Below are 13,982 nucleotides of genomic sequence, written 5' to 3'. Positions count from 1 at the left end.
CAGACACCACATATAACCCTGTGGTAGTGAAGGTACTGTATGTCTGTGTGAAACTTGTTCGTTTGCAGAAACTGTAGCTTAACAGTGACATCTGCCACAGTGAGGTCAGACTGGCATAATATCTGTGAATGGGGCGATGCAGAAATTGCACTGGCAGGAAAATAAAGCCCATAATGTGATCAGTTTAAAGCTCCTCTAGTCAATCTTTTCATATTATGAATGGATGAAATGACTAATGTAAAATGGGCTTACTAGTAATGATGTAGAAAGAGACAGAGGCCGATGTGTGTTTAATTTAGATGACAGTTTTATGAAAGTGCTCAAAAATCAAACTTGTTGTTGTGCTTCTGTGCACTGTGTGCAGTTGGAGCCAAGTGTCCTTGTAGATTTTTTTTTTTACATGATAGTCTAAAGTTGTGCGAATGGTACACATCTGTACTGCATAGTAGGTGTGTCCATACATGTCAGGTGCATGTGAGATTTCACATCCACACTCTAGTCCCACCACTGTTGTCTTTTCCCAACCTGCTCTGTATACAAACTCTGAGGCAGCCTGTCTCTCTGCTAATAATCATTTATTGCAGTACCTGAAACTGAGTGTTTATGATATGATTGAGCAATATTAAATCCTTCAAATCATCCATACATGTATTCCAAATCTAGTGAGGGAATCAAAATTAACATGATTATATTTATATACAGTTTAATCTTTTTCAACTTCCCCACTTCCACCTTTGGCATTTTTGATGCTCATTTATCAGTGAAGGGCATCCTGTCATGCCTTTAGTGCTTGTTTAAACCAAACCTTTAGAGATGTTTTTTGAGTTTAAATATCACTATATCAATTTTAACAGCTGGGGATGTAAAAGCTTTGAAGCTCACAAAACTGGGTCCATCCAGACAAAAGTTAACCTTTAATTCCAAGCCCATGATTTACCAAATGTTTCATGGTTGAAACTCAACAAAACAAGAGACTTCAAGCTTTGTTGTCAGTTGTAGCAGGGGTGAGCAAGTTAGATTTGTGTGTCCACCTCTGAGAATGTGCCACAGTCCAGTGGAGCAGAAGTGGAATTTCACGTCTGCAATTATTGAACAACAGGGTGCAAATCAAGAATTTGAGCTGGAAAGGAGGAAAGGGTGGTGAGAGTGGGCAAAAAGTCAGGCAAGGGTGAAAAGTTAGGAAACAACTGATAAAGCACTGACAAATGGCCAAATCCATTTTTATGTCTGTTTACTTTATTCTAAAAGAAACAGACAGGGGTATTCTGTAAATGAGATGATACACAACACAGAAGAGGTAAATATTAGAGAAAGGAACAACTTTGTAAATAAATGCAGGCATCAGAAGGGTATTTGAACACTCAGCAAACTGGTGTTCCTTAGTACAGGAGGAGACAGCACACAGTACAGTACATCCTTTGGAGTCAATAATGCGACTCTGTCATTCACTCAAAATCATAGTGGCAAACAAAACAAAATGAATGTACTCTGTATATCCTCAATCCAGGCTACTTGAAAGCAGGCACACTGCGGCTGTTCTGTAAAAACTGTCGCCTAAGGCATTATGCTGAAGATTTATCATATGTATGTCTTTGTTGTTGTGTAAGTGGCACTGTAGAGTAGCTTCACATTCATTTGCAGAACAGTAGAAAAGGCATATTGAACTGCTGGCAGACAAAAGTATGAATACACATCCCTCAGATGGGATGGGAGACTATGAACAGTCCTTGTAGTGAAAGACATACATGTGCACAAACGTGTTATAAGGCACTGTAGTAAAACATTATATTGTATGCAGTAAAAAAAACTAAAATAAAAATACAGGAGGTGGTGTATACACCTGGGCATTTTATCATGTTATAGAAAACATACCCTGAACAACTGTCTCTCCCAAAGTCAACAAAACAGACCAGACAAGGATATCAATATTTTTATGAAAACCTCCATTACCATTTTTTTTTAAACTTCAACAAACACTCAAATTTATGTTTCTGCAATATGCTTGGAAGGTTGTTCATAATGTCATTCTTTAAAGGTGTCTATTTGTCTGTTTTGTGTTCCTCAGTGAGAGGGTTTGGTCTGTTGACAGAATCTAAACCATGGTAAGGCCAGAAGACTCTCCCAAACTACAAGTACTGCTCCCTTTTCTCTGGTGGGGTACTTTTAACATTTGGTCTGCAATTCAAAAGGGAAAAAAGACATGTTTCAGTCAAAGTACAGTCACACTGAAAAACAAAATAAACCCAAAAGACACATTTACAAAAAAACCCAGAAGTCATAGGATATAAGTGAAGCAACAAATCAATACAACCACAACTCATTGTTAACTTTCAGTCGATAATGGGGGAGAGGGGGTGTGGAAGTTGTAGTAGAGTGTTTACATGTTGGAAGCCACCTCATTTCTTAAAGAAAATGTCTGATCACATATCCTTTAAGTGTCTATAGTTATTGAAACGGCTCAGTAGGTGGGGAAATGGGAGAAAACAGTACATCTTGGTCTCCATTAAAACTGATAAGGTGCCATTGTAGTACTGAGAAAAGAGGAATATTCTACAACAAGAGGTCCAAATCTGAGGTCTAAGAGGTAACAGGAGGAAAGGGGGAAGACAGTAGTTGGACAGTCGGACAGTCCTCGATAAAAAGGCAGGGGCTGATCAGTCAGGGAAACTAGTTTCACTCAACAACTCTGCCCTGAATTAGAGGAGAGAAGAAGACAGTCAGAGAAGAACAGGATTAGAGGACAGGAGGGGAAATCAGAGACACATCAAGACCTCTCAGATTCTCACAACAGCTATGGAGTGATAGAAATAATTGTAAAGATGTTAGCAAAAGTGGTGGAAAGTCAGTGTGAAGGAGCATGGGAGGTGAGGCTACATGTTAGCTTGCTAGTAATCTACACATCAAAAATATTACAGGTACCAAATGCATTTTAATAATGATGGACGAACTGATTGATAAACATGAAACATTATAATAATTTATAGATTTTACTGGCTGAACTTAAGTTAGCTGGTATTTCATCATCTATGTTAAGGAAGCGTATGAAATTTTGGGTGAATGTTAGACAAGTTTGATACCACTGCATAGGTTTGCATAATAAGCATTAGCAGGTCTGTCCAAAATTAGCTAAATGCATCTTTAAAGCTCAAAAATTAAGACATATCTTGTTTTGTATTTTACCTTTAGACACACCTGTTTCCTCGTTTCCGGTGTTTGTGCTAAGCTAAGCTAACATCTCCTGGCTGTAGCTTCATAATAAAAACATGGATATCATAGTAGTATCGTTCTTGCCATCTAACACCTAACAAGCAATTCCCAAAATGTGAAACTACTTTTGTATATTTTCTAAATCTTTGGACAATACAACAAGTTCTATAAAAGGTTGTGTTGAGCAATTCTGATTCAAAATACAGCTGCTGCTGACAGATGCCTGGCATCCCCCTTTATTTAAAGAGCACAAGGAATTTCCTATGGACTTACAACCCCACAATCTGAGAATAACAGAGCACTCAACACATGCGTGTCTACCAGGAGGAGATGCCATATAACTGGGAAAGGGGGGACTGGGACCTATTCTAAGAAAAGTTAATGGCTTTATTATCTGGAACAGTGATGGACCAGCCATTTTTGAAACACAAATGAGGGCAAAGTGATGTTCGGGCATCAATGGGGAGACCCAAGAGTCAGTTTAGACTCATGTTGAGGTCTTCAGGCTTTAAAATTGTTGTAGTTATCTATTACATTTGATCCCCATGGAGCAGTGAGTGGTTTGCAATAGACCTGTACTCAATTTACAGTAAATCAAATAGTGCCTACTCCAGTAATGTCAAATATGGTTTATATTATTTACACCTCATTTTCAAATATCATGTTAGCTTATGTTCCACAGTAAAGCAATGAGTAATACTGTGCTGGTGTCTTAGCTTATGGTTCCCTGTAAGATTAGATTTGTGTGAGTAGGCTATTAGGTATGTGAGTAGGTGTGATTAGGTATTTGGTTAGACAAGAGATTAGATGAAGGAGCGTATGAATCAGGTAGTAGTACAGAGCGTGATGATATATGATGGAGAGAACTTTCTCTTAGTGATGAGTAATATGTGAAATTCATTCATTCATTCTCAGAACAAACTAAGCAGACACCTTTTGCTAACAGTTCACCTCCACAGCTGCTGTTCAGACTGTCTGTGTGCTACTCCTGTAAAGTGACTGTTATGTAAAATAGAACTACCTTAAGTGAAGTTCTTCAGTGGTTAAAATGGCTGCCTGAGTCATTGATTAAACTGTTTTAATCAGGGCTGAAGCTAATATCATGTATACTATTTTATCTAGAGGTTTTGGGGTAGTTTTTTGGGTGAGGGTTACATTTTTATCATTTAAACTACATTTATGAGTCGATTTTAGTATTCATTAGGCTCCATAAATTTAAATCTGGCTACTTTTAGATCTTGAAATGAAAGATTTTGTTTTGAAAGCCAATAACATTTAGAAATATTATAAGTGATCAAGTATATATGTATTTCTAAAATTCTGGCTACTTCCCTGATCTCATTATATGTAAAGCAAATTAAACTTAATCAATATTTTGGGTTTTAGAGTGGGCTTTTCACCTTTTTTATCAAGAGCAATTAGGCAGTTAATTTGATCTCCCTTATTTTTATCTTCAAAAATATCCTTCTTCTTCAGGGTAGCTGCTACTAATTGGACAGCTGCGCCACAGTAAGCCTGTCAGAGCTCCTTTGCCTCATGCCTTTTGTTGCCTACTTTCACACAGCTGTGCTTTAGGTCTAAGCAGGAGAAATCAGAGTCCTCTGCGATCACACCCTAAAAGGCCTGTTTTCTTGGGTGAGGTTGTACAAGCCAACCTCTGTTTCTCCCACAGCAGCAGAGGAGCTGCTCAGTAACCTTTCTGTGTTTTGTACAGTGGTTTGGGCTCTCCCTTTACACAACCTAACTGCACCAGTGGAGTGTGAAACCACAAAGCAATATGGAAGCAAACACAGATGCAGCTCCAACCAGGAAGCACTGGGCATGCTAATAAAAGTTCAAGTTTTTCAGTACTAGTATTTTTAGCTCCATGTCCATTGTCTTTTGGTGTCTGCTGAGATACAATTTATAATTTGCCACTGGGTTCACTTTAAATACACTTTTGCTCTACCAAGAAACTTTTTTAAAATTGTTTTTCTTTTGATCTCTTTGAGAATGGGTGACTCAAAGTGAGCAGCTGTGATTGTTGGAGTTAGATTTAAGCAGCTGCAGTATTTAATGCCATTAAGGCACATGAGAGGTTTTCATTGACAATACAAGCTATATACTGTAAGTGATGATTAATGTGAAATATGTAGGTTGTCTGTAGTTGTTTTAGCCACAGAAATAAATCCTACTGGTGAATAATGTGTCTGTGTGTAATTCTGTATGTGGTGTGTATGAGTACTTGTAGTGAATGCCAGTGTGTGAGTACTACTTGACTGTGTGTGTGTGTTTGTATTGCATGATAGTCTTCTGGTTTTGTTTTAGCAGGCATAATCTGAGTGAAAGGGTGGTGCCAAATGTGTCCTCTGCTCTCTGTTTGGGTGGCTGCTGGAAGGGGATGGGGTTTACACGTACTCCCTGGCTGTGGAAGGCTGTGATTGGCGGTAATATTGCTGTCCTCGCAGGTCTTCTTTGGAGCAGGAGCAGCACAGCAAGGAGCCGCCCAGTACCGTCAGACTGGCCGCGGCCCAGCCCACAAACAGGGCCGAGCCGAACTCATACCTGTGCAGCAAACAGGGAGGACAAGGACGTGAACACATACACAGTGAAGGTTTTACTCCTACTTTCCCCATTCATTTTTAGTGGTTAGCATCAGCTGAAAAACATCACAAGAATGTATTTAAATTTTTAGTAGACCCACTACAGGGGGCAGGCAAAAGGAGATAACCTGGAATCTTTTAACTATCTTTTTTCTTATCTCAATATAATACTAAAGCTCAAAATGGAAAATAATGGCATGGTATAGATTATAATATATTAGATATAAGTAATCAGAGCTTTGAAATAAAATTGCCAATATTTTTGCAGTTTTGTATAGCCCAACAAAAAGTGGCCTTGATATGTTTAGAAAGACGTCTGGCTATTTAATGATGGCCAAACATAAGGCTCATAACTGTTGTAATTAGAACATTCATTTAGGCTGCAATCTCTGGCTGCCTGTAACATATCAAGATGAGAATGGCAATTTTTTTTTCAAGTAAAACATATCCAATTTCTGTATAAATATACTGTATGAGACAGGTTCTCAACAATGTCAGTAAACAAGATGGAGTACAAGTGCAGAGAGCCAGATAAATACAATTTATATACATTAGGTTTTTGTTGTTTCAGTGTTGTTATGAAAACACTGAGATCAGCATTTTTTTGGGAGCAGGCATCTTGCCCTTAAGCTTCCTTTTTCTCGTCCACACATCCTCTTTTCAATATCAGTTCAAACTAACATTACACAATTGCAAAACACTTTGTCTTATTACATGCAAAATGATATCTGAAATTAAGTTGAATTTTTAATGTGCTATTTGTGGTTTTCAGAACACTGAGTATACTGTAACCATTGGCAATGTTTTGTGACATGTTCATTGGGTTTTTCTGAAGCATCTTGTAGACAACAGATCAAACAAGGTGTACTCTCCCTGTGAGCAACCCAATCCCACATCGCACTGTACGTATGACAGCAGCCATCCAGACAGGGTAGTTTAATGACAGAACCTCAGATGGTTGATTTGATAGGTTTGGACTGCATCATGCAGCTGGCAACAATTAAATGTTTTGCCTCATAACAGCCTAATACACAAATTATATGGAGAAAAAAGGTGCATTTTTCCAAGCAAGTATTAATAATAATGAGAGTAAAACAGGTCTTTCAGAATTTCTGTGCCACAGAAGGTTGGCTCCTCTGTAGTAATTAAGGTTGCAGGTGTTCAAGAATTCAAGCATTTGGCATCAGGTGATCTACATACTTGGCATTGAGCGGTGTATTTGGGTTGAAGAACTGATAGGACACCTGCGTGGCATACCAGGACACAGACACCAGTGTACATAGACCTGTGGAGGGAGAACAGAAAAAGAAGCATATATTAGATCTCCTGTATCCAATTAATCTTACAAACATTCACCCGAGTTCCAACAGCACACAAATTAATTGCAGAATACTTGCTTAGTTAATATTCTCCCCTGGGTTTATGCTTTATGTCTGAGGTCAGCAGCTAATGTCTCTAAAATGACCACTTCCTGTTTACAGCAGGGGCTCTAATTACCCATAAACTCCCACTGAGATTCAGGCTAGAAAAATGCCAACCCACTCTTGCTAAGTACACTTATTGCAGGAGGTACAGCAGTATATTTCTGGCTGCAAACTAAACAAAACATTAATAGAACACAGCAGAGGTCACACCTGCAAGCAGGAAGAGGGCTCCACCGGTCACAGCGACACGGGTCTTGGTGGCTGGGTTGTTGTCTCCCACCTTAGTGCACTTCATGCCCACCACGCTGACAATGATGCCGATAAAGCCCAGCAGAACTGACACCACCATAAGTGCCCGACATGTCTGGATGTGGACTAGGTAAAGAAGAGGAGAGGATGCAAGGAAGGGAGACCAGAATGGTGAATGACAGTGGCACAATAGAAGTAATGATAGAAAGCAATGGCAAAAAAGGAGAAGGTGAAAAGTGTTGGGGAGACTTTCAGTCTATCACTTAAAATGATACAGACATTTCTGGGCATAAAAGTGATAATTATAATGGAATGAAGCTACACAAGTCATGCATGATTGATGGGAAACCACATGCATTTATGACAGCAACCTCGTTAGGGGGAGTCCACCACTGAGCAGGATAATTTCAACTTTATATTGTTCAGAGATGGCTTTCTTGGCCAGGCTTTGAGAGCTTAAGTGATCTTCTCTATATCAGTCCACTGGGGTTTTGCCTTCTCAGAAATCTAATGTACCGCCCACACAGGACTCAGCACACACATAACTTAGTGGGAGGAACATATTTACACATATTTACACACACTACTATGTATGAGTACACAATATCAGCACACACACCAATACTGTAGGTGGAATAGACACAGATGAAACACAACCGCATCTCTCACACAGAGCAGAGCAGCTGTAGGAGGGCCTGCCTTACATGTTTCACACAGTAGGATTAGTGTGGCTTTGTCACAAAGTAAGATTGTTTTCATGGGGCTGTCGCCACAGTGATCAGACATTACTGCCTCAAACACAGGCATTCACCAATACTGCAATGCAAAAGCAACACTAAGCACTTAATGATACTGTCAAAACACTGATGGGGAATTCTTTCATTTACAAGGACTGTTGGAATCCCAGCAGCAGTGAAAAACATGCAAATTCCAATTTCCTGATTGTGATATCTGACTGAGCTGACAACTATGGTAATTATAGTAAACAAAACAAGAGGTGTTTGCACAGGTCTGTGCATCCAAGGTCAGGCATTAGCTTCAAATAAAAATGGCTTGAAGTGTAAGCTGGTGTTAACACATCACAGGACAGCATTCGAAATTAAATTGCATCAAAGTCACAAGCACAGCATTACTGAATGGACTAGAGAAGAAACACGAATACAGTAGAAGCTTTTGACCACATTACAAACAAAGCTCTACAAAAGACTTATAAATGGACCTTAAGTTAAAATTCAAGTAGTTGCTAGCCAGTTTTGTTTTTTGCTGCTTTTAACCACATAGCAGGGTCTTAAAAGAAAGAAGTAGGTGGACTTTGAGTTAAAAGTTTTGTCTTGAATGAAATATGATAGTTTAGACAGAGATTACAAAAAATTTAAAATGTATTAACTCAGTCCACTTACTAGCAACATTTGTGTTTACTAGCTCTCAAATGTATCTAATGTTCTAGCTAGTGAGTTCATGGCTTTGTCAAAACATTGTGTCCATGTTCAACAATGAAATTTCATATTTAAAATAAATAATTTTTAAAAATTGTTTGTTGTTGAGGTTTTCAACCATAAAACCATGGGAAAAGGCAAGTAAGGGAATACGTCTTCCTCTTCCTCTTCCTCTTCCTCTTCCTCTTTTTCTTCTTATGATTATTATTATTATTATTATTATGTTTTTCTAACTACTGTTATAATAAAAAATATTCAGTGACAAATAAAAATTTATACTGAACAGATTAGAAATTAGAATAAAATAGAATGTGACTGTTTTAGAAAAAATACATAAAACTGCTTCAGAAAGAGCTGTTGAGCAACAGCCTGAGCAGGAACATAAAGTCATCATTTTTCATTGTGGCAGGAATACACACACACCATCATTCACAGTGCAGCAGTGAAGTAGCATTTCAGAGGCTCATCTGAGGGGACTTATGATGGGGGGGGAAGAGGATGGAGCAATCTTTGAAGTCTGATTTATGGCTCCTCTGCAGCTTTTGATGGAGTGTCTGAATAGTGAGAGTGGTTTGATTTTGTTCCTTCTTTCATCTACTTTGGACATTCTGCTTTTCTTCTGAGGGTGTGTGGGGTTTAAGGCCAATTCTAAAAGCTACCACTCTGACCAGTTTCGGTCAGTGACAAATCAGAAGGGCATTCAGGGTGTTCGGAGGTGATAGAGAGGGTAAAAGGAAGGAGGGAAGTGGGAGTAGCCTGGCTCACCGGCCCTTTCTTTCCAGTACCAAGGTTGGCAGTGCCAGCCACAAGCTTTCAGTGAGTGCATGTGCTTTCTGTTGTGTGTGTAGGCTATGTAAAGTCCCATTGTGAGGTCACTTGTGACTCTTTCATACATAATACTTCTTTGCTCACTTACTACTCAATTATAAAACTAAATTCATGCAGTATGTGACCACTGTTGACCTTTTCAAATCCAGTTTTGCCTCAAACTGAAATTGTAAACTTTTATTTTATTTTTATTTGGCGACAACTACATTTTCCTTAACCAATCTCCCTTTGTTTAGTTCAGTTTTAAGTATACAGGGTAGTATCTCAGTTATCGTAACTCACCAAACTCTTAAAGCTAATGAATGATACAAGGATTTCTTCCAGTGAAAGTGGAATGAATGCTCTGTGGGCTGATGAACATCACACCACCTCACTGGCATGTGGTATAACCTCACACTTTATATTTATCGTTGTGGCAACACTACACCAACCCTTCACAAATCATTTTCCAGTATTAAAGGATTAGGTCTGGCTCAATCTATATATTGTTACTGTCATCAAATCCTATAAAAATAATAAAACCAACAGTGCCTTGATCCTACTAGCAATGCATGTGTATACCTAGCCTGATATGCAGTATCTTATTCTGCTGTGTCATAGAGCTCCAGTGTTGTCCAAAAAATAAAAAGCACATCCAGTCATCTGGCTGTCGTACTCAGTAGCACATCAAATGTGTATTAATCTGCAGGTGAAAACAGTCACCAAATGCACAGTTTGTTCCAGCTTCAGTAACATTTGCTGAAAACTACAGTACCCAGCTGTTTTTGGAACTTACTGAGCCTTTTTTAAGGAGTTGGGGTAGAGTGCCACAGATGAGATGGGAAAGTCAGAAAGTATTAGACAGTTAGCTAACAGATTGTTGGTTTTGATTTTATTGTTATTTGTTTTTTAACGACTATAAAAAGATATTGAATAACACCACTTATCCGTTAATAAGAAACAATTCGTGGGAGTTTGAATTGATTGATTGAATTTATTAGGTAGTTTCTTTTCCAGTTATTGAGCATCAGCTGATCCAAAGTAGTTAAACTGTTAAATCAACTGTAGGGAGTGTAAACTGAGAGAAACACTAATAACCATGACAGTTTTACAATGTGAAGTGTCCTCATCTACTGAATCTCAAGCTGCCTTCAGCAAGCAGAGTTGCAGTTTTACATGAATGTACACTGCAGAATGAGAACTACATTTGTCTACAAGAAACAGCATAAGATATGTTTTAAATGAATAAAAGGAAATGATGTCATGTTACAGACAAATTGGTAGGGCCAGTTCAGTGTGTCTTTAGTATCATACTCAGGTGTTTCTGGTCTCAAACACCTGTCCTCTCAGCACCACCACCACCTACCTTTCTGATTATAATAGCCAACCTTCTCAGCTGTGTGTTATGTTAATCACTGGCTCCTTTTTTAGCAGAGTGCTCAATAAACCTGCAGCAGATCCAACAGTTTTCACTTGCTTGGCCGCGTCATGGAGCACAGCACAGTCTGGTGAACAGTTACAGCCACCGTCACATGCTGCGCCTGCTGCAAATCTACCACAGAGAACATTTCACTCGTAATTTTTACCAGTGGATCAAACCAACACCAGAGGGGTGTTTCATCAGGATTCAGACCTGACCTCGGACACATGATTGGATGTCGATCTGCTCCGTTTCACAATCTGAACAAGCACCTGAACAAACCCGTGGCTGATAAAGAATGCTTGGTCTCAACTTTTCATTTCAGAGTAACATATAGCTAGCTCTTGTAAAAATTGTCTTCAGTGTTTATCTTCAGTCTAAATCTGCATTCACTGGGTGTGTTAATGGACAAATGGAACAATGTGTGTGTGGGGGGGGGGGAGACAGAGCACATTCTGAGAATATCTCTGGTGTTCGGCTCAACACTGCCCTTTTCTTCTCCTAACAGCCCCTATTCATCCATGAGGACAATACGTTGTTTTTATTGCTGCAATTAACCAAAGGAGATGGGAGATCAGCTCGGACACCCCATCACACAGCATGCCACAGAAAAGCTTTTGATATAATGATTCACCAAAACACCAAAATGTTTACAAAGTGCCTGGTTTGTTGCTCCAGTGCGAGTATGGACCAGCCAAGATCATAACCACAGAGATAAACAAGCTCAAAGTGTTCAGGTGTTTAGTGAAAACAACTTCTATCTGAGCCTACCCCCATCCCTCGTAGTCTTTCATTAGAATCTCTGCTAGGATGATTTAAGCAGACAGTAGAGGGGTGGAATCATATAATCTGTGTGCTATTAATTATGAGTCCCCAGATCCTGCTTACAGGATTGGAGACAACAGCAGCCTCATATTCTGAGCTAATTTATGTCTGAACCCTACATTCCTCACTGCCTCCCACTCCTTACACATTATGTTTCAGGATGTTTTAGAGTTTTAAGACCTAATTAAACTTTATGATAGAAGCAAACAGCAGTGTTTTAAGTAAGATTTACAGCTTTGCAATTTAATATGTCCCAGATAGAGAGGGCTGGGGAGGGGTTCTTTCTGTTTTTGCTGCTGATTAATACATGTGGTCAAAAGAATGAGACCACTTTTATAACTGTGATTTGTAATGCAACACATTAGTTATTTCTTTAGAACACTTGGGAAGACAAAGTGAAGGCAAGTGTTTTCACAGGGTCTTTCTCAAACAGAACTGTCTTATCAAAAAGACAAATTTCAAAGAAAATTAAATGAGGGCAGTCAAGAAAGTAATTTGAGCATGAAAGAATACAGTGGGAAGAATAGAGGCTAATTAAGGATTAGAGAAGCCTTTCTTGGTGATGTATTACGAGCAGATTACTGGCTTACTTGAATTTTAATTGTGCTTTTCCATCATCTGACAAATTATCCAATGGATATCAGTTAATCAGCCCCATAATGTCTTTAATCAAATCTCTAAGGAGTCTGCATATTTTCTTAGTTATATTATGCTTCAAGTATGTTAACATTCAACTCACAAAATCCCAATATAATCTCTTTAAAAGATGTTTTAATTTTATCAATATATTCCAAGTGTGGGGACACAAGTGTGAGCACAGACAGCACAAGGCAATAGAAGTGTAAGGTTTTGTCGAAGCAAAGTCAAACATTGTACTCACTATCCAGTGAAAGCATGGAGTCAAAGATCTTGCACTGCACCTGTCCTGTACTCTGCGAGGCGCAGCTCATCCACAGCCCCTCGTACAGACCTACAGCCGTGATGATGGCATCACCAGCGTATGACGACTGCTTCCACTGGGGCAAGGCGGTGGTGGAGATGATGCCAATCCAGCCACCCAAAGCCAGGAAATAGCCCAGCAGCTGTAGACCTGAGTTGGCCATCCGTATCTAGTTCTGTCTATCTAATTTTGTCTGAGCTTGCTCTTTGTCTCTGTTCAGGTGACCCCGGTTTATCGCCCTTTCTTCGAGCAGGCTGTGTAGACACACCTGTAGCAATCCTGTTATGTGTTTCACTGTTCTCTTCACTCTCTGGTCCCTCTGAGCATCTCCTTCTGCCCCTCTACTTTAACTCTCATCTGTAAAACTCCCCTCTTTCTTCACGCCTCTAACTCTTTCTTTCTGTTTCTGTCCACGTCCTGGGCTTGTTTGGCCCGTCAGCTGGGACGATAAGTTAATGTTTCCCCTGTCCTGTCTGATTCCTTGGGGCTCAGTCAAAATGGAAGAAAGGCTTTCTGGTGGTCAGTGGTACAGTTCATCAAGCATCGTCGCTGGGCTGCCTCACTCTCTGCATGGCTTCTTCCACCTCTCTCTCTCTCTGCTGCTTGCTTACTCCCCCCACACACACTACAATCTTTCCATCTGCTCTCAGCTCAAGTGGTTCAATGAGGGGTAGCAAAAAAAAGTTAAAAAAAAAAAAAAAAAAAAAAAACGAAAACACGTGAACACAAAAGTCCTTAACAGGCTGACCACAAAGGGATGGGGCAAAGGGCTGGCCTGTGATTGGACTCCTCTGTGTTGTAGGAACGCCCACTGGGAGGGAAGATGGCCGGGTTGGTTAGAAAAAAGAAAAAGAAGAAAAAACAGAGGTGAATTCAGAAAGACAAGTTCATAACAAAAATTTAAACACTGGTAAAATCAACAAAACTTCATGGTGCTCTTTTACCAGGTATAGGACACGTTACTCCTTTAAAAGCTTGCCTCAGCTGTTGGGGGTGTGTAGAAGGTGGTGGTAAAGTGCAACAAACACACGTAAATCAGCATTTAAACAATGCCAGGCTGAAAAGGACATGTCACATCCAGACAGGCTCTCT

General features: G+C 39.5%; 1 protein-coding gene across 3 annotated transcripts; it reads right to left on the bottom strand.

Moving 5' to 3' along the window:
• Positions 1-1,961: 1,961 nt before the first annotated feature.
• Positions 1,962-13,541, bottom strand: cldn19 (claudin 19). 3 transcript variants are annotated; one of them, XM_020588507.1, is made up of 5 exons: positions 12,831-13,541; positions 7,424-7,588; positions 6,990-7,074; positions 5,605-5,751; positions 1,962-2,691 (listed from the first exon to the last, which is right to left on the bottom strand). In XM_020588507.1, exons 1-5 carry the CDS (start codon positions 13,051-13,053, stop codon positions 2,655-2,657), a joined length of 657 nt encoding a protein of 218 aa, XP_020444163.1. In that variant the 5' UTR covers positions 13,054-13,541; the 3' UTR covers positions 1,962-2,654. The 3 variants fall into 3 exon arrangements, with proteins under 3 accessions (XP_020444163.1, XP_020444161.1, XP_020444164.1); XM_020588505.1 differs by having other exon boundaries at positions 1,962-2,175; XM_020588508.1 differs by lacking the exon at positions 1,962-2,691 and having other exon boundaries at positions 4,447-5,751.
• Positions 13,542-13,982: the final 441 nt, after the last annotated feature.

This window comes from Monopterus albus, unplaced genomic scaffold (genome assembly GCF_001952655.1).
Source record: "Monopterus albus unplaced genomic scaffold, M_albus_1.0 scaffold546.1, whole genome shotgun sequence".
NCBI classification, from domain to species: Eukaryota; Metazoa; Chordata; class Actinopteri; order Synbranchiformes; family Synbranchidae; genus Monopterus; species Monopterus albus.
This window is presented reverse-complemented; position numbering and strand designations above follow the sequence as displayed.